This window comes from Puntigrus tetrazona, chromosome 22 (genome assembly GCF_018831695.1).
Source record: "Puntigrus tetrazona isolate hp1 chromosome 22, ASM1883169v1, whole genome shotgun sequence".
NCBI lineage: Eukaryota > Metazoa > Chordata > Actinopteri > Cypriniformes > Cyprinidae > Puntigrus > Puntigrus tetrazona.
Window position 1 is genome coordinate 10,465,583 of NC_056720.1, and position 22,267 is coordinate 10,487,849.

Consider the following 22,267-nt stretch of genomic DNA (forward strand, 5'->3'; position numbering starts at 1 on the left):
CAGGACAATATTATGTATCCTTACAGTATAAGATACATCTTTTAATGTGCTAATACATAGACTGTATTTAACAAGTGCTGGGGGCGTGGCTTGTGGCCTTGATTTGTGCGCGTGGTCAGATTTTTCGTTCCGTTATTTTCCACAATTCATGATTTAATGTTACTTTTAAAGAAAACGTCTGACAGCTGGCATCATTTAAGCTTCATTTTGCTTCTTGTTGAAACGACACCTATTAGGTGAAAGTACTGCAAATGCAGTTATATATTGATTTATTTCTAATATATATATGCATATAAATGTTTCATTGCTTTTTAGGAGCGTCTTCACTTTTTTACTCTGTAGACAAAACATAGCATTCATACAAGTCCGCTGTGTCCGCTATCAGATCCGCACAAGCCTGCATCTCGCATGCATAATGTGCCGCGTTTAGGTTTCGTGTTGTATATTTGTTAATAAGTTAATGCGCTACAGAACTTTTTAACAAATGGTCCCTCTACACCTCCAAGCCTGGAAAAACAAAGCTGGAAAATTAGGCATCTGTATCATAAATCTTGGAAAGTTATGATAATTTGCAATTCACTCCCTCATCAAAGGCAATATTACCCTAATTTATTATCTTCCCGCGTGTGAGGCGCTCAGAGGCCGTGGAGATAAGAGTCTATCAGGAGGAGGATTGATTTTCATTAACAGATTGTAATAAAGATGAACTGCTCGGCCCGCACACTGACCAAGAGCCACACTTTATTGTAATTGGGCCAATTTATTTCATGAGCCACTGCCTCCACTTTTTTTAGGCTCTCCCCTTTCTATTCTCTCTCTCTCCCTCAGTTCATTACTGTAATGTTTCAAGCACATCCTCATTTATTCTCTTCCCATATTTCAGCTGCCAGACAAACTGTATATCCACCGTTTCATATGTCCGTGGCTCCACGGTATGGACTATTTCGTTCTTGACCTTTTTTTGGTTTTGTTTTGCAAGATGTAAGCCGTAATTATAATTGATTTAAAGTCGTTACCTACATATTATGCGATAATGTTTATTCATACATGCGAGGTGGCTAATTGGCGCAAACTCTCACGACCTCGCGCTAAATTGTACGGATTTTTTTTAAGTTGCACAATTCGTACGAATTCGTACGAATGCCCTACACCTGCCCCCGCCCCTAAACCTAAAGCTTCTCAATACTAAACATGAACAGGAAGGATTAACCAATTTGTAAAAATGCAGACTTTGTAGTCCTTTCAGGTTGAATTAATCTTACCAGCTCTACATGAAGAAGAACCACTGAGAACGAGGACCTTCTAGTCTACATATGAGAACTATGTAGGATGGGCGACTAGATGAATCCAATGCTGAAAGAGGACGATTACAAAGTAGACAACATCTAAGTTTGATCTAAATGAATCGATTTAAGACCCTAACACATCGTAAAGACCCTTTGCAGCGTATTAATCTAACCTGATGAAGGAAAGAGCTTACTTTTACGCAGCCCTTTCAAGCTCAAAAGAGTTTAGATAAGAACCAGAGACAAACAGACCTCATATTTAAATTTAAAATTTTATTGTAAAATTGAAAAAAAGAGAGAGAAAGAGAGAAGCCCATTAAGCGTTTCTTTTCGATGCATACATTTTTCTAAACGTAACCAATAAATAGGCGTTTCATAAACAGATTGTTGTCAGGAATAAATAAATAAATAAATAAATAATTAAATAAGACGTCCATAAATTAAATCTGCAAATCATTGGATGAGTAGGCATAACCGTAAAACAATGTAAGCAGCAAGTATTTGAGAAATGTCAACAGGATGTTTGGTTTCTCAGGCATTTATCTTGGACATATCTTCTCTGTCTCAAAAAAAGAAAGAAAAGGAAAATAAATAAAACGGAAAAAATGGCCCATTTCAGTTGGTCATGCCGCACCAATCACATCGCAGAGATAGATGGTGCACCTCTTGTCCTCTTTTCTCGGAAAATATCAAAAGAAAACAACAAACATTAACAAGAAAACCAAAAACAACTGTAAACAGCATTGTCTCATCCAGGCTTTAAGAACAGCGCAGGGAGTGCCTGGCTCTCCCGCTGCACATTTCACACAGCAAAATCAATACTCTTGATATATATTTCCTTACGCTTTGTGCTGAGAAAACCAGAACTTTAACATGATCTTTATAAAGCAAAAAAACCCGGCCCACCCCGAAACCCGCCCTCCCACCAACTACTTTCCCCATAGAATCTGAGAAATGTGCTGCTGTTCCCTAATATACAGATTTCATATCTATAATAAGCTACTTTCCTTAGCATACAAACCATAGTTAAAGAATCATATTGTTAATATGAGTAGTACCTTTATAACATTTGAACCCCCAGAAGCTTTCCCACCCTTTCCCCCCTTGAGCATGCTCATAGATCAAAGTTCGGCATGAAGATCCGAGGAACGAAACGTGAATGCGGTGTGAATGAGAAGAAAGCAAGTATGAAATGCTGGTGGTCTGGTTTCTTCAGAAATACCTGTAGTGCAAAACGTCCCACAACTCCACCCCGCGCGGTTTCTGGCGCAAACGCAATTTGTATTAACGCCGTCGGTTCACCTTTCAACACATCAAGTTTCATTTTATATGCCTTTCCAATCTCATTTTTTTTTCTTTCAAGCTGTAATGATATCATCCTTCAAACTTATTAAACTTCAGGCACTAGTTGCCATTTTTAATTTGTATTACACTTGCTTTTACATGCAGGCCAAATTTAATTTGATTTTAATAATTCACATCTGGCATGGAGAGATTCTGTGAGGAAGGCCCCTGCAACATGGAGGTTATTAGAGCGCCGATGCCCGAGGGCTGCGTGTCTGTATATCACCACGTTCTGATATGCCACCACAGGACAGGAGAGGGAAGATGAAATGGAGAGAGTTCAGCAGAAAAAGGCCATTATAACCTGTGAATCGAACGCGATCCATTTCGGCGCGACCTGAGGCTAAAAAAAATGGCTGTGATATACGGGCGACGTTAATGTTTTCCGGCGAAACTTATTTCTGACGGCTGCGAGATTAAACATTTAACATACAGATATATTTTTAGGTAAGACAAACAGGTCAAATATCCACAGTGGAAATCAAATGAGGTCAAAACATGTGCTTTTCTGTCCTACCTAGATTCTAGAGCTCTGTTTTCGCATCTATTTCTGTTTATTTGTGAATTCTGGGAGGACCTGAACTTCCTGTACTTCTGTGTCGCTGTGTCATGGCGTATCTATGAAGGCAGTGCGCGATCGGCGAGTTGGCAAACGGTGAGAGTAGCGTAACGGCAGCGTGGATGGAACGTGAAATCGTACGAAAAAGGCAAACAGCGACTTCCGATGCATAGGAAAACAACTCGTTTTAAGAATACTGTCCATTTAAAAGGTCAAGACCCCGTGAAATCCTTTGATGAGTATAGCGTTGATGCGTTTCCTTTTGAAACAGGAAGTCAACTTACTTAAAATAGCCAATAGCATTTGGTTTACATTACATACATAATGTGCTACTTATTACACTGCAAAAACTCTACTCTTAGAAAGTACTGCATCTAATGTTCCATTTGAAATATCTAAAAATAAATCTCAGATGAGACAAAATACACGTTGAAGATACATTTCATGAAAAACAGGTCTTGATCTCTATATATTTTTATATATGTATTTATAACATTTTTTTACTGGAAAACAAGTAAAAAAGAACTAACAAAACCATCTTGCAGAGTAGTTACTTGCAGGTAGTATTAGAGTAGCATCTGATTGGACAAAAAATTAGTAGCGCATGATGAATCTGTATTTTTGGTCCATTTTCCAAGTGAAAAATTAGAGATGTAAAATTAAACGCATATTGCTGGTAAAACGTAATTTTTTCATCCAATTCAGACTTAATTTAGTTGAATTTTTAGGTCTGCTTTACCAGAAAACGGTCCATTTTAAATTTTGCGCGCTAGTTTTGTCAGCTAGCATTAGCCTTAGAGCTAACACACAAACTCAGCGATTTCGATTTCACGGGGTCTTTAAGATTCTCGTCGAGCGCTTTAGAGTTGTGTATATTTGTGACTTGTCTGAGAGCAAAGCAACAGCTGCGGTTAAGTACACCATAATGTCAGACTCGGTGGCTTTTTTATTGATGGATCAGTTTGCTCCAACTGTAACCCCCCATGGCTGCTATTTGCAAGCTGTTCGCGAGCTCTTTACAGGCTGCTCATTAGACCTTTGCAGACAGTTAGCGTCAAGCTAATCCATACCAGCCTGAGAAGCGTATTCTTAGAAATATGGGTTATTCGCAGATCCAACGAGTCGTCCCGCGGCGTTCTCTATATCTTAAACTCATTTATTAGCGAAATGAACTCTGCGAACGTCAATGTGGAATTGATTGTGCAGGTTTCCGAGGCTAAATTTGATTATTATTTTGATGCTGCAAGATGGTCCCTGTAAAATTCTGATGTGCTTCAGAAGTTGTAAGCAATAACAAGTTTGTCCCTTCAGTAGGTCCATTACGAACCTAATTTTGTGGGCTGTGTAAGGGTTTAAGGCTCTTTGTAACTGCTTGGTTTACTTATTAATGTGCTTTATCAGTTGATTATTCAGTATTTGGCACCAACTGTTTGATGAGTATGTTCTCGAAAGATGCGCAAAATGGATGATATGAAATTGTAAAGTTGCAAAGTTGAGAGTTACTTCACGAAGCACAGCCTGGTGAAATCAAACTAGAACCACTTCAGTTGAAAAAGTGGTGAAAAAAAGAATTAATTCCCCATCCCTGTCAAGCATTAACTGCATTTTTCGTATTATTTATCTGTGCAATGGTACAGCTGTTTATATCGCGGATAGTTTGCGTTGAAGCCACAGGTACTTATTCTGCTCGATAAGTAAAGCTTTCATCGGGTAAATACGTTTGTTTGTTTGTTTGTTTGTGTGTACTGAATATCTACCCAAGGTTTCGCTAAACCAGCAACACTTCGCACATGCATATATAGTTATACTCAGCATTTGTTTTTTGGAATATGGGCCTATTCCTGACATGAATGGATGATGGACAGTTTCCCCCTTTGTTTTTTTTTTTTTGTTTTTTTTTTTTTGTCTTCATGGATGAAAATGGCTGAACATGCTCCTAACAATCTCCAATCCACATATTCTACTCCACTAAAATAGTATAGCTTTTAAAATACTTTTTTTCTTCTTTTTTTTTCTATTTTGTTTAAATATTCTGAAACCCAGTAGCTATAAATGTAAAAGGAAAAGAAATCAAAATCCCTTTCCTCTTCCGACCTGAAGCGAATATTTATGCTTTTTTTTTTTTTTTTTTTTTTAAACTTATGTCGTTAGTAGTAGTTTGTAATATTAGTATTGTTATTAATACCATATATTTCTGTTGAGGAATAAAAATGTTTGGTCCTTTGGTCCCTTTGGGGTGAAAGATTTATCAGTTTCACTGAGGGCATGGAAACCTCTGTGACCACAGAATGTCCTGCGTTTGCTGAAAGACGGTGACAGAAGAAAAGGTACGAGGAAAAGAGAAAGAAAGTCCACTAGCGGGACAAGAAGAGCTTCTTTTTTTTTCCACTGCATTTTTCCTTGGTCTTCAAGTTTAACCCTCATTTGTCCAGTGTAATAAAAGCCATAAGCGCCTCTTCCTTTAAATAGCATATGTGTGTATAATATGTATATAGAAATCGAAGGTGTTCTCGCTCGTTTTTTTTCTTTTTGTTTGTTGCTTGACTGACGGTGCGAAGCTCAGCGAGAGACAGGACATGTTGAGTTCTCTGTCTTTAGAGAGATCTTCCACTTGTCTTTCGTGCGCTGTGCCGAGTGTGGTTTGTCCACGGGTGCCGGTTCACCTTCAATACCGCCTCTTCTACGCCGAACATCTTCGTAAAATAAATGCTGATATGTCTTCAAAAAAATCCATTCGTGTTGTTCTTGTTTGTTTTGAAAGAAAAAAGTTAAATTCCTTTTGAGATTTCACTCTTCAAATCCTGTAAAAGAAACGACATTCTAAATAATATCAAGAATGCATTCCTGTTCAAAATTTGCGTCTGGCGTCCAAAAGGGCTACCTGTGCTGTTGCTGAGAGCCCTGTTTGGGTTGGGCCCTGTCAGTACGGGCGGCTCGCATCCTTCGGCCGTTTTAACTGCACTTTCAACCTCTTCATGCCGATCTGAAAGCCGTTCATGGCCTGAATAGCAGCCTGTGCACTTGCTGGGTTGTCGAAGCTAACGAAACCTGCAAGAGAGAAAAAATAAAAATAAATCGTTTGCACGCCATCATATTAAAGCAGCAAAGTTTCCAACAAGTCTAAAATGGCTCTTTTATGAACTTATTTCCACTCCGAACTGAAAAAAAAAAAAAATCACCATATATGCATCTGTGTGGGCTACTTTTGAGCATATATAAGCCACTGGTGGTATAGAACAGGGACAAATCGCCCCACAGGACTTCCGAAACGGGGCCACCCACAGCATGCAAACCACATTCGTCCGTGACATCCCCAGCTTCCCGTTCAAACCCGTAGGCTTTTACAAGCCAGTGACCAAAAAGCCAAAATGATGTGAAGATGCACTTTTCCAGGCACCATCGGGAACCGGGCAGTGAACCGCGAAAAACAACGGGCGTTTTCGTCGGTCATCAGCCTCCTGGGAGAAGGGTGGCCTAGGCGCCTGAGCGTGCCTGAAACCGCTCCCATTTCGAGGCTTGTATCTACAAGACGAGAAGGTCCACATGGAGGTGATGTGGGGGATGAAGCCACAAGGCTGCTTAATAGGGAATCTATGTATGTCAGCGCTCTCAGCCAAGTCCCATCGGTCCATCTCGGGCCGTGGCCCCCACCGCAGATTAATTACTCTACCGAGCGCCTGTTACCCAGACCTGACATTATGCAGTAAATGCATAGTGTATAAGTCAATACTGCAAATAGGTCCTACTTCACAAATTTATATCTTATTAACCTCCCCCAGGAGACGGGAGGTGCTATTAATTGTGGCTTGGGAAATGTCTCCCCCTGGAGCGGGAACAGATGTTGATCCATAATGGGCCTTTTTGCTTCACTTAGGACTTTTTTTCTGGCTCAGGGGTTTTTTAAAGGCAGCGCTTTGGTTTGTGGCTTGACACAGAATACAGAATGGAGTTTACACTGTGAAACGGACAGAGACCGATTACTGGTGGTTTTAGGAAGGGCTGTATGCTGAAAAATTACTTAACTTACTTATGCAATACTTGTACTGGAGTTACTCCATTTAGCGTACTGTAATCAAATATTTTTACAGCTTTGTGATTTTTTTACTGATATTTTAAAGGGTTAGTTCACCCAAAAATGAAAATCAGCCTGTGATTTATTCACCCTCGAGGCATTCTAGGTATATGACTTTATCTAAATGACAGATCCAGCCTGAGTTATATTAAAATTTGTACTGGCTATCCGAAGCTTTATTATTGCAGTAGGCGGGTGTTTTTGTTCAGCTGGCCAAAAGACGTCAAATAAAGCGAGTGCATCCATAATAAAATGCACCTCACACGACTCCAGGGCTCGCTTGAATAAAGGCCTCCTGTAGTGAATCTATGCATTATTCGATGAAAAATATTCATAACTGAAATGTAATAAATGCTTCTCTCTCACTTCATCTGACTACGGGACTCAAAACCCGTTCAAATGCGTAATTTGGATTTTTGGTTGAACTTTAAGCTTGACATTGATGCTGGAATCAGGCTTGGCATATTATTTGCAGAAATGAATATGCATGTCGATTTGTCTCACCAAAACATTTGCTCTGGTTGGTGGCTCTGTCCATGAAGACCTTGGAGGAGATGACTGTACCAAATGGGAGAAACATCTGCATGAGCTCATTGTCGCCAAATTCCTGCGGTAGATGGTAGATAAAGAGGTTGCAGCCCTCTGGTCCTGCAACACAAAAACGTTCCTCATTGTGGAGTCTCCATTCGAAATAAGTCACATTTGTTTCTATCGTTACGCTTAAACAGATAAACAGGTTTATTTGTAAAACATATTTTAGTAATTAAAAACCTGAGGTTTGCGACTGATTTCACTTGCGCATTCTGATGTATTTCCGATAAAAAAACTGAATATTGAATGAGGCGTGCTTTTTTTTTTTTTACTGCGAATTGATTGGACGTGGTAAAGTTTCATTTGGAAATTAACATTGACTGTTGGGGGCGTGTGGTTAAGGACGTCCCACTCATGTCCAAACCTCATCAAAGAAAGCCAGTCATTTTAGAAGAGAGGAGCATTTTCAGATTTGGATTAAAGATTGCAAAGGCAAACCATTTTTTTTAGACTTGTAATGAATTGTTCACCACAAAAATAGCAACGTGCGCTAACAAAATAAATGTAGGTAGTTTTGATGGAATACTTCACTCAGTCAAAAAGGACTTTCTCCCAGGCAATCCAAGATGCACATTGGAACAGCTTTGAACAGATTCACTGCAGTGGATGGGTGCCGTCAGAATACCGTCAGCTGATAAAAACATCACTATAACTCCCAAGTAAACCGCACGACTCCAGTCCATCAAGTAACATCACGTTATGTGGATTACCAATGGATTATGTGATACAGATGTTTGGACTCTCGTTCTGACGGCACCCATTCATTGCAGAGGACCCATTGGTGAGAAAGTGATGCAATGCTCAATTTCTAGAAATCTGTTCCAATTAAGAAACAAATTCATCTACATCTTGGACGGCCTGAGAGTGAGTAAATTTCAGCAAATTTTCATTTTTTGCATGAACTATTCCTTTAATGGAAGATGCAATTTGCAATTATTTCGGTATAATGAACTATTCGCTCATCATCATGCATGTAGTATTGATCCTTATGCCAAAACAAATGAAAAATCTCTCACCCTCACCTTCTCTCTGCTGCTGCTGTTGAATGACTTGCGGCGGCTGTGGCAAGCTTTGGCCAATAGGGGTCAGTGTGGTCGCTGGGTAGATGGCTGTACGTGCAAAGAAAAATTTGTGTGAGAGCACTGCCTGGATTTATGCGATACAGCATTGAACAAGGCTACTCGAAAGAATGGGGGGAAAAAAATTCTAACCGACGCATGGTTGGTCAAAAACAACCACCCATTTTAAGTAAGCAGCACAAAAAAATAGTTTCACAGATAGAGAGAGAGTCTCATTGAGGTAGTGGACCTGTATATTGCTGCACCCCGGTGAAGGCCTGTTGTAGGGTGTCTGCAGCTGTGGGGCTCTGGGTGGAGTAAGGGGGCAGTCCGTTGGTGTACACGGCCTCGACCGCAGGGTGTCCGTTCGGCTGGTGAGGGATGCTGGTAAAGCCGTTGACGATAGGAGTGACAATGCTGGGGACGGCTGATGTGGTGATGTTGGCAGGCGGTGAGCTGAGGCCTGCTGAGCCAGGAAAACAAACACAAACAGCACACCGTCCATTAGTGCGGTTTCCAAAAAAAAAGTTATGATTCATTCATGAAGCAATTGTTTGAATCTACTCAATAAACCGGTACTCAAACTCAACAAATCTATCTATCTATCGGCTTGTTAGCTTTGAGGCTATTGCTATTATACCACTATATCTACACAATGTACTTTTAACATATACACACACACACACACACACACACACACACACACACACACACACACACACATAACACAGCATCATATTTAATCATTATTTACTTATACCTTATCAATCTTTATTTGTAGTATCATATGCAATTAACCTTACTACTATTGTTAATATTGATTTTATTAATTATTCATTACATTTAGTTTCATTAATATAATAACTTTAAAAACGTTACGTTATATAATGCCGTTTTGACCTATTAGAAATAGCATGGTGTCGAGATAAATGTAGATGAACTGCTGATAAGTCAGTCATTCAATATCGTTAAAAATGACAAAAATGTGGTTACAACTAAGCACACGCACGAAATATTTTGCGACCATCTGCAAAAGAATCGTTTAATAAGCCCTTCCTAGCGCGAGTCTGCGTTTGATCCCAGGCCTTGAGCGTTTCAGAGCCGTGTCTGTGCATCGGTACAAACCAGAAAACAGCTCCCATAGGATACCATTTCAATCTGAACCCACGAACAATGCTGGACATAGAGGACGGTCGTCATGGAAACCCCCAGCATGCCTCGATTACAATGTGGCAAAAGACCCTATAGAAAAGTCTTCACGGAAATATGACCGAGCCGACGGATTCAAACAGGCTGCTGTATGTCCACCCAGCCAGCTTCGCTTACGGCACGACGGAGTGCGAACCGGGCTCGTATCGAACGTAAAAGGTTCCCAAAACTGTACTCAAGTAACCTCCCACTGCTGTAACCTGGGGGAATTCCAGTGGGCCGAGGAGAGCTCTTTACTCTCGTTTGTGCCATTTCCTGTTCCTAAGCTTTTTCGCGATTGTTTGCTTCCCACACGGCACATTGATGAATTAGTTGACGCCTCTGCCCCATTCTTCCCGGAGCCCAGGAGACCGAGCGCGTTCGGGGATGTCCGACAGGCAGCCTCAGCCGAACCGACCACACGTGCGGGGCCGAGCGGCAGATGCGCGCTGTTGTAATGTTGAGAATCTATCATTGTGATGTGACAGTTTGGAAAAGCTGAATGCTGACGGGAGGATCCAGCCCGCAGGAAGGTTAGGAAACAGACTGAGCTAGTCACGGAAACTCAGATCATGTTCTGGTTGAGGAATAAGACTTCAGTAGCCATCAAAAAAAGCTAGTAAGACAAGACAAATGATATGGCTCAGTGTAGCTGGTAGTGCAGTTCACGTAGAACACGTTTATTCGGCATTGCCCTGCACCGCTTTTCCGTCGTTCTCTGCGTACAGTAAACGTGCGTTTGATGGACGTGTTTTACGCATGAGATGCCGTTCCAAAAACAGGACTCAAGTTAGAAGTTGTACTTTTAATAAAAGAAAACATGCCTCTAGGCATTTTTAATTTCACAGCCCTGTTTTTTCGCATTCTGTATAATAGCATAACAGATTTCATTAGCACAATGCTAATGATAACAATTTGAATTCGATTAAGCCATTTTTACTCTTATTTTTGGTGCTGAATGAAATGGATATTTAACTAAGTTTCATTTTGCAATTACAATATCTTTTACCTTGTTTTTTATGAACCAGCAGAACTGTATTTTTTTTAGGAAAGTTTTCTAAAGTTTGATGTTAGCATGTGGCTAAGCTAACAAGACAATTTGAGTTCCATTTGCTCTCTCTTTCTTTAAATGTGCTTTTTTTCCCCAAGATCTACCAATTAAATTATGACGTTCGACTAACCTCCAAATTCCAATATCTTTTAGGGGCATTTACATGACACCGCTTTCAACTAAACAATGAATACTTTTTATGCATTTTGCCCGTTGCCCGCATGTTTGACATTTTGACTAGGTTTAAGAGCTTGCGTTCATAGCCTTTAAAAACTGCGTTGTGAAAATCGAGTTTACTTTTACTTGTATTTTGCAATGGTCCTGTAACGGTTAATGACGTGCAATTTACAGATCAAGAGAGTCAATAGGCGGTCATTAGTGTAGATCCTAGTAGGCACTGTATCATCCTTCTCTTTGTGGTTCGGTGTGGTCCATATCACAGCAATTTGTTCCAGATGGAGTCTATTTTGGCATCAGATTCCAAAAGTCCAGAATGAATCCATCTGTTATTAAACAAATCTTTTATCTGTCAACCCCGTTAGTATGTTGAGCGCTACGAGATGTTGAGTATTCTGCAAATACTGTTATTTCAAGGGGGAAGTGTAATTGGATTTACATTACTGCAATCTGCCCTCGGTGCATCATGCTGATTTGCACCCGATGGTGACTACAATGAGGAACAGCTTACCATATGCACCAAAAGGATTTATTATGCAAATTATACACTGAAATCAACAAGGAGCGCTGGAACTGTATCGGTTAGCACTGCAGCCAAACCAATCACAATAACTAACTCCCATCACGTCCATATTTTTATACAGAGCTTGGCTTATGGTTATTTAAACTTGAATTCATAAAGTGGCTTGCTATGTATATAAAGCGTGTGAGATTCTTCATGCTAGTCCACTAATGCAGTTGTGAATACTTTTATGGCACTTTACCCAAATTTGGTTCTACTACATTGTCCATCTGACAACTACAAGCTAGATCACGATTCACTCTTAATTTAAATTGAGCAATGTTTCACTCCCATTCAGGTCTTTTCAGGCTTGTATTGCTTACTTTCTTCCTTCAAACACAACATCATGGTGATGCTATGGTCATTTTTTGGAGATTAACACCACCACTGTACATTCTGCACATGTGTGTTCTGTACATTCACTTCCACTGTATGTAAAAGAGCTGTGTGAACATTCTCCTAAACGTCTGATTTTGTGTTCTCCAGATTTTTTGTTTATTTGTTTAATATATATTTATTTATTAGTTAAACATATACATATATATTTATACATATATATATATATATATATATATATATATATATATATATATATATATATATATATATATACATATATATATATATATATATATATATACATATATATATATATATATATATATATATATACATATATACACATATATATATATATACACATATATATACACATATACACATATATATATACACATATATATACACATTATATATACATATATATATATATACACACACACACATATATTTATTGCATATATATGTAAACAAAAACATTTACTTTGGATGCAATTTATCGCTGGACACCACTAATATTTATATACATTAATGTGGTAAAATTATTACAGAAATGACATTGTCAGGCAAACTATTGCTTTGAAATCACAGACACCAACTGTAACAAAACTGTATATTTGTTTAAAGCTATTAAACATTTTTCACTAAATAGCCTATGGATTAAAACTACGCTTTTTCAGCAGAACACAATCTAAAATGTGTCATAGCAACATGTCTGGCATGAAATAATTCACAAATTCAATCTCCCAGCACGCCACAAAACACAATCTCTGCCTACTGACACCATTGGGGACTGTTTCGCATCTAAGTTTGGAGACAGAAAAATGGCAACAAACCAAAAGATATATAAATCAGCGTGAATATCAAGACTATTTAGTCTGAACGCTGCAGAAATGCAACGGCGGGTCTCAGCGTTCAACCATTCCGAAGTCATTACTCCAAATGATCTGCAATGTAGAAACTTTTAACAACGTTTTAAAGACACGTCGATGCGGCTAGGCCTCCAAACATGCATTTCGAGTGCTTTACAGAAACGAAATATGCATAAAACGCAATGCTTTTTTACAACCGGTGGCTTCCTAAAACAGAAAAACAGCATCTTTGAGGGCACCGGCATGCGACACAACCTGTGCAGCTGCTCCGTTTGAAAGGCTTTCAGGCTTTCGTACGAGCGCAATCTCTATTCCGCGGCCCCCGCGAGACTGAGAACAAAGTCAATGGGTTTTATGACCCTGACGGCACACAAGGTGAACTCAACCGTCCCCATCATGTTCAGCGCCTTTCAGATGGCTCGCAAATACTGCACCTGACACCTCATTAACTTCGTCCGGGGCTTTAAACACAACAGAAACATCCGACATATGCTTAACCAAAGAGCAGCCTCTCTTCTGCCTGCGACACATCTCCATTTAAACAGGAAAAAAAAAAAGCAGGACGGGGGGCTTCGCGAAAGCCATCAAGACCGTGTCAGGGTACGAACTTCAGGGCCGAGACGAATAACGCGACCAGCCTGGCTGCACAGTTTCAAGCCATTTAATCCCGCCGCTGACAATTAGACTGCCATGCCGTCGACTTGAAGCTCTTTGTAGCTCAAGAGCTTGCACCTGCTGAGCATTACTCTTATAAAAAAAAAGAAACAAAGTAGGGGAAAACATCACCATGCATCATGGTAGCGATACATCCTCTAATAGAGGGCGCCATCTGGCTGAGTGTGTACGCACCATCGCGCTTAAGTGCTTTACATCTGTTAATAGATCGGCCGCGCCATTGTTTTCAGCGAGCGCTCTTAACCCCTCTGTTGCACTCCTAAACGCTGCGTGCACCGCAGGATGGCACCGCGTTTACCTCTCGAAGACGACGGCCAGGTTTCTAGGTTACTTCGGGAGCTGAAGTCACGTGCGATGGCACACGTTGTTATGCTAATGTGGCATCAAATCTTCCTCAGTGTAAATACCGTTTACTTGTTTTGCCGATGGCAAAGTGCCATGATATGATATTTTTTCAGATATGCCATTCTCCGAAACTACCTTGGGCCATGTAATTAAGAATTCAGTACCATGGTTTACCATGGTATGTACTGATACCCTCACTTTACCTGTCAAGGTATATTTTAATCAAGATTAAACTGAGTATACAAAATAATAATAATAATAATAATAATAATAATAATAATAATAACTAACTAAAAAGTATAAATAAATATTATTGTATTATTAATGTATTGAATTTTAGGCAAATGTCATTTTCTTATTATTGTAAGTATTAATAGTAGTTAGTAAATGTTACACAGTTATTATTATTATTATTATTATTATTATTGTTATAATATTATTAATAATAATATTGTATTATTGATGTATTGATTTTTAGGCAAATATAATTTTCTTATTATTGTAAGTATTATTATTAGTTAGTAAATATTACAAATGTTATTATTATTATTCTTATTTATTAATGTACAAAACAACTAAAATATCAAATCAAAATGTATAAAATTAAAATGCATTTATCATGAGCTCCATATTAAATTATATTAAAGTGTCAATGCAAAAAGTTGCAAAAATGTACATTTTGTTTAAAAGATTCAATGATTTTGCTGTTACAGTGTCTTTTTTTATAGGGGTTTAAAGACTTGATAAGAAAATTAATAACATATAAAAATAATTAATGCTTGATAATATATATATATATATATATATATATAACGTAATATTACTAATATTGCTATTGTTGATGGTCCTGTAATACTTTCTGGGCCTGTTGACAATAGTACTGAATAATCTATTTTGAATCACAAATCAAATAGAATCAACCTTGATGACATTTTTAAGATTACAAATATAGTCAGGTTGGGTCAGTCGTATTAAATAATGCTTCTGGCTGACATTTTCCTCAATGCTTCATTGTAATCCGTATCTTAATTCTTTCCAGACGCTGTCTGCTTTGTAATGCAATTCAGTAACTCCACTCGAGCCCGATGAGATGTTCTGCTAATACCTTGTTACTTCACGTTAAATGTTATTTCCAACACCGAGGATATTCCGAACTAATAATACTCCGCGCTTGTGCATTAACTAAAAGATGGAGATCTGAAAGCAGCCTCAGATGATGTGACAGCTGTTCTGCCGTTCAATTGTGGTCTTGCCAGATGTCTTCAGATTGCATCGCTATTCCCTAAAAACCACTTCATGATAAAGGGAGGTTCGAAGGCTCCTTCGCGTCACAATAGAACAGTTGTTCGGTCATTTTTAAAGCCTGATCCAAAAACATTCATCGTTTATTCAAACAGAAATTCAATATTTCTCTAGCATCATTAGCGCGTAATATCTAACCGGAATCCAGTAAAGTCTGTTCTTCCAGTCACAACCAATAAGAGTGTGTGTGTGTGTGTGTGTGTGTGTGTGTGTGTGTGTTGTATTGAATAAACCAGAGGTGCGGCGCCTGCCAGGGAGATGCAAATGAATGAATGAACGAACTAGGAAAAAAAAAAAAACATCTATGAATATCTTATTTATTGTAGTCCTTGGAATATTTTTAACGCCAGCCATTCTATCTCGCCCAGGATTAATAATGCAACAGATTCCAATAGGTTCAATAATGGAAGGCAATCAGCAGAGCAGAGCTGGCGCGCGCACGCAGAAGCGTGTCCAATGCCGCGCATATTTCAGCACATCTCGAGTCCACAGGAGATCCGCGCAGCTCCGCCAGTCTCTTTCAATTAAGTCAGCGTAAGAGAGGCCAATTCACCCCAGCAGCTGCATTGCATGTTAATATGACATTGATCCCAGTTAAAGAGGATAGAATCCAAACATACAAGTGCGGTTGTTTTACACAGAGATGAATCATTTTCGCCAAAAATTAAAAAAGAAAAAAAACCCAAAAACAAACGAGGTGCTGTGGTTTTATGGACATTTAGAATGGTATTTACAGCAAGGATACTGCAGCCATGAACACCACGCTGTACACGTTCAAAAACAAAACAGTATTAAATTACTTGTGCTATTTTAAGCCATTAGGATACAATTATTTTAGTTTTTGGTTTTGTTTTTATTTAAATCATCTTTGTTCATTTTTTATTCATTTGCTATTATTAGCAAGTTAAACTTGAAAATGAGAAATGCCTTCGCTTCAGCTAGTTTAAGTAAAATAAGTTCTGATATATAATCAGTGAATAATCAAAAAAAAAAAAGAAGAAGAAGAAAAGAAAAGAATATTGTTTGGTTTTAGCTTCAGATGACTAAACAATTCGCTAGTTTTCATGACAATTTTACATGCATTTTATTTGTCACATTATTACAGCATTACTATGTTTTTGTGATATGATCATGTTTCCATGGACATCTGCCGTGGTATTATTATGTTATTATGTCAGTTATCATAGTAATCCAACATTTTATCATGTTTTTTGCACATGGTAATACTTTGCTTCGTAGTAGTGCTGTCAAGTATTGCTGTCAAGCATTTAAATCGCATCCGAAATACACTTTTGTTTACTTAATATATACATGTGTACTGTGTTTATTCATTGTTAACATACAATTACACACACACACACACACACACACACACACACACACGTATACATTTCAGAAAGCTGTGTTATGTTCACATATTAACTATTTTTATGTATAATAAAGTATATGAATATAAATATACACATGTAAAACTGTATTTTCAAAACATATACACTATGTGTGTTTTTTTCCATATAAATAATACATATATTCACAGTACACACACACACACACACACACACACACACACGTATACATTTCAGAAAGCTGTGTTATGTTCACATATTAACTATTTTTATGTATAATAAAGTATATGAATATAAATATACACATGTAAAACTGTATTTTCAAAACATATACACTATGTGTGTTTTTTTCCATATAAATAATACATATATTCACAGTACACACACACACACATACACACACACACACACACACAGACACACCGGATGCAATTAATCGTTTGACAGCACTACAAAAGTACAAAACAGTAGAGTAATCAAAATACCATTATATGTATTTTAAAGTACCACAGTGCTAACATCTGATGCCATAACTGTACCACCACAGTATTTTTGGCATGCATAATGAAAAAAAGCTAACTATGCAGTAGCATCACTGTATAGTTTCATAAAACAAACAGTTGCAGTCTTGCAGTCCTGTGAATTTGAGGAGCGCTAATACAACGGGTGCTGCTAAAACAAACATGCAGTGAGTGATGGATGAACCGGGACGGAAAAAGTGCATGTTTTGCATTGCATGTGTCTTAACAAAACATTTGACAAACCGTCCTGTCTGTCTGACTTAATATTTGAAGTAGCAAGTAAGTACATTTGCATGTAATGCCACACATGGATAGCCTCAGCCTCGCAGAAGAGAAGTGTGGCTTGACAGCTCTGGAGCTTTAATTGGACGAGGCTTTTATGGGACTGGATGGCGGCTTGTAAAAGATGGAACCGTATTAAATCTATACGTGATGCCGGGGGGAGCGTCTTGCCGTTTCATCCCCTCAGGTAATAAAGCTTGTGTTTTAACTTTGCATAAGAACGCAAACGTTTTGTCATTCCACGGCCAGTCAATTAGCCACGAAACTAATAATGCGCTTCGAAATCGGCCCGGGCCGGCTCGCTGCAAGCGGCTCGTACGTTGCCAAAAACTACGGGCTTTACCGGGAATGACAAATGATATCGTCCGGTGTCGTGGTGTATAGTGTAAATTGGTACAGCAGTGCTGTTGACAAAAGAGGAATGAGCTTTGTTAAAGCCGAGCATAATTCACTAGGTGGCATGTTTTCGGGAAGGGATTGGAAAAGTGCAATACTGCTGCATAAGCAAATGCTGTGAGGTGGCCATTATCCAATAAGATCTCCTGTTTGTTTAGATCGTATGATAACGGGGTGTTGGGAATGACAATCGGAGCGGTCGTGTGTCCTGATTTTCAAAGCTTTTTGAGGACGAATGAAACAATCTGGCGCGCGTGCCATTTAGGAAATGTCAGCGTGGGTGTTTCTCTAACTTAAAAATGTGACGTGATACGGGCTGATCCGTTTAAAAATCGAGGCAGTTTGTTTTGGAATGTCATAGTATATTCAAACACATTCATTTATGTGAAAGCGCAATTTTACGGCTGCCCGTGCAATGGCCTTCTGGGTCAGATTTCAGGTAGATTTTTGAGTACAGGCATAGTAGTAAATCTGGTTTAGTTTGCAGCTCAATTATGAAAGTAAACAAATACGGTGGTTATACACATTTTGTTTGGTTACCTTGTTTAGACCATAACAGGAGGTTGTGCAGATATGTGACATTATGTATGTTTTTGTGCTTTTGTTCGGGCAATCCAAAAGTAAAACGTATTGCAACTGACTTTTTAACTCACAAAAAAATTATTTACAATACTAATACCAATATGTTTCACTGTGGTGTTCAGCTATTGTTCAAAGCAAAATCTCAAATACTATGCACACTTCCGATCATTTTTTATTAACGCACAGTCATCCGAAATTCTATTCATCCAACAGAAATGAGTACCGATTTTTAACCATTCAAATTAATTTTGAGTACATCTACATGTGCACTAATATTTTTTTTCAACTATAAAAAAACTAAAATACTATTCACACGTACACTATTCCCAGTCAAACGGTTATATAAAACAATAAAACGTAGCACATGCACGTTTTCTCCACCCAAACGTACTGTGTACTCAAAAATTTAAGATGCAGAAAACGTCACAAATCACAGTTTTACTGCAAAAATGTTTAACATGTGCAGTTATGATGCAGATATTTTTGTAGCATCGACGAAAAACTCTTTCATTTCTTGCCTTTACGCTGTCAAAAACCTTTTTCTGTTTTATCGCAAACAATTGTACAAAAAACCTCTAGAAATGTATGTTTTTTGTGCATTTGAACACACTAACATTTATATGCGCGCTTATGATCAAACAGTGGGTTTTTTTGCGTAGTCAAACTACAGTCCATTCAACACGACAAGATGTGCAATCGAACACATTAATAAAATCGAATACATTAAATAAAAGCTGTTGAGAGCAGCACCCGAGGCTAATTGTTGTGCAATCAGCAATATCTAGTTCTGCTATTTCGACTGTGCAAAAATATGTTTTTGATTAAAGAATTATAGCTTTAGTATGACAGAAATCTACGTTTTAAAGTAAGCTCGAGACTGACTATGGTGGTCCAACTAACGCGACGGTAACACTCCACCTCAGACCCGTAAGAGAGGAAATGAAGCACTGTTGCTCACCCAGTGTCTGATGAAACTCACCCGACACCGGGGTCATGGGGGTGGGCGGCAGGCTGTTGATGTTGAGCGCCCCCATCTGGTGGATCTGGGTGGTGGGAAAGGCCACGCTGGGCGCCAGGTAGCCTCCGTGACTGGCAGCCATGAGGGCCGCCTGCTGCTGCATCAGCTGCCGGATAGAGATAGAGAAAAACAGAAAGAAGAGAGGGAGAAAGAGAAAGAGAGCAAAAGAGAAAAGTTACTAGAAGCACACAGGCTACATGGGGGCATGATGGATAGGCAGTGCTTCGCGGAGTAGAGGAGAAAGTAGAGCGGAAAAAGAGAAAAATGTGTCAACCTATGTTTAGTGAAAGCGTCCATCTTCCCAGTCAGAGGGCTGTCACAAGCCCCCTCGAAACATTTCAATAGCTGTCGGTCTGGCTCATTCTAATGGAGGGATCGACGCACATATTATTGTAGTCCTTAAGGGACCTGGGAGTTCGGAGCAGAAAAATTGAATTGTATTCATTTTTTTTCCCTTTCAAACTTTAAGGTGATGCTTTCTTCATGGCCTTGACAGCGCAACTTTCCCCCTCCCCCGTTTTCCTTTACGATGCGACAGCTATCAAGGCTGAATACATCATGGTTACGTTGAAGCAGATCCAGCCTGGATCCAGGCTAAATGAGCGTTAGATCCAGATCATACGCCGCGCAGAGCTCGTTTACATGCATTGCAAATGTCTTTTCTAATAACGTCACTGTGCGCATATAGACTTTTGGCAGAGTATTCAGTTAGTTAAGAATAAAAATAGGTGTGTGTGTGTGTGTGTGTGTGTGTGTGTGTCTCTTGTCTTTTCTACAAACGAAATAGAATTAAAATGAAATTACTCGTCTACCTTTTCTTCTAAAACGTCACCATGCGGACTTTTGGCAGAGCATATGCGATAGGCCCATTTAATTTGCTGGGAATTAAAATGCTTCCATGTTTGGGTGTAAACATATAATTAACATAAACATACACAAACATAGATTATCATTACATGCATAAATATTACGGTTTGCACTCATGGAAATGACTAAAGTAGTCAGATCTGTTCATCGGTGGGGGGTGGAGGAGGGGGGTGACCCAATACTTTTGGCAATATAGTACCAAATATATTCAAATAAATTCCTTCAAAACGGTGTTTCATAAAATCACATCCCTTTGCGTTATCTTTAAAGAGGTAAAAGACACATTTTCAATAGAGGAGAGGAAGGTGTGCAAATGTCTGTTCGTTCGTTTTGACGAATCGTGCTCTGACTGAAGTCTGTTTGAAAGATCAATGCAAAAAACAACATGGTCGACATCAAACCATTCCCATCCAGTTAAACTATAACGCGACTAATCAAACAGCATTCCTGTACATCACAGCATACGGTCCCCAAAGAGGAAATAAGGCCAAAAAGTAATATGCTACTTCATACAATAATCATCCAGCTGCCACTCTTCATTTGAATGCAGAGGATGATATTGTTCGTGTAGGCTTTGCTCTCCGCCGCTGTTTCATCTTTGGATAGCAGGAAGGCAATCATATTCTCTCATTGGCCTTGTCACTGAGCCTGAAAGATGCCGTCCACCCACAAAACAAATCTATAAGCCTCTCCTGCATTACTATCTATAAACTCCTCCTTTCGTTTGCATAATTCCATCAACAAACCGCTGAGGATCATCTATTATCCTTCAGGTAAAATCCACAGTTTTGGGGAAACAAGTAGCATGAGCAAGTTAAATGAATACAAATAAAACCTCAGCGCAAAAATGCTGAGTAAGTGCCATTTCATTCAGAGAAATTCTAAAATTAATTGAGTTTTTGTGAAACTGCTTAATACTTCACTTAATAGTGCTCTTCGCATACGAAATAAAAGTTTTTGTTCACACAATATGCGCGCTCGGTGTATATTTATATGGAAATACAAGGCCATGCATGTATATATTTAATATTATGCCTTTGCGTAATATACAAAAGACGCATTATGTAAACAAATCGCGATGAATCATTTGGCAGCACTACTTAATACGTTTTCAGGGTTAATCTACCTTTAACCTTTGAGTGCATTTTGTAGTTTTTCCACGTATAGCTAAATTGTTACTCGCGGTGAGTTTGCTAGAATTTAAAAACGTAAAAAAAAAAAAATGGGTCACGGACCACTGATTTAATGCATTTGTCAACCTTCAGGCAAGGGTGGGACAAGACAGTCTAGTCTCTCTCCGCCATGTAATAGCCATGCCACAGTAATCAGACACTTTTGTGCCCATCTCCCGGCCTCTTCCTTCGTGCTGAATTGGGCGTCAGAGTTAAGCTGGCTGGCTCTCGCCGGGTGACAGTTTGCTAATGCCCTTTAAAAGCCAGAGGGACAGGCTTTGGGCAGAGCGTAGTGCGGTGAGTTGAAGACTTCCATATTGTAATTTCCCTCCATGAACGGCTCGGATAATGTCGCCTTTCATGGCTGCCACCAGATTGCCTCAGATAACGATGTGGCATTCAGTTCTGCTCTTTAGGAATTAAAACAGAAAATTGGAGGCCCAAGCATGTAATTATGTTGGGGAGAAGTGAGCAACATCAATTTGTTCTTGGAGGAGGTAGAGGGGAGAGAAGGAGAAAAAAAAAAAAAAAAGAATAGAAAAACAAGGTCCTTCGGCTGTCGGCGGAAAAACGAGACTATTAAAAAGAAAAAAAAAAAAACATCTCTTGTGTATTTCTGTTATTCTTATTCAAAGACATAGTTCAGCCCAAAATTAATCTTT

At 38.9% G+C, this 22,267-nt stretch overlaps 1 protein-coding gene across 3 annotated transcripts in view; it reads right to left on the reverse strand.

Annotated features, from left to right (window-relative positions):
* Positions 1-1,544: 1,544 nt before the first annotated feature.
* LOC122327734 (CUGBP Elav-like family member 5) overlaps positions 1,545-22,267 on the reverse strand; it is a 1,183,696-nt gene continuing 1,162,973 nt past the window's right edge. For 2 of the 3 annotated variants that reach the window (XM_043223306.1, XM_043223304.1), the window contains exons 5-10: positions 19,507-19,672; positions 9,161-9,376; positions 8,875-8,961; positions 7,766-7,909; positions 6,071-6,237; positions 1,545-5,990 (exon numbers count right to left, since the gene is read on the reverse strand). In XM_043223306.1, the coding sequence (XP_043079241.1) occupies positions 6,110-6,237; positions 7,766-7,909; positions 8,875-8,961; positions 9,161-9,376; positions 19,507-19,672 (741 nt within the window). In that variant the 3' untranslated portion in view covers positions 1,545-5,990; positions 6,071-6,109. Of the gene's footprint in view, positions 5,991-6,070; positions 6,238-7,765; positions 7,910-8,868; positions 8,962-9,160; positions 9,377-19,506; positions 19,673-22,267 lie in introns of all 3 variants that reach the window. The other variant, XM_043223305.1, reaches the window with a different exon arrangement.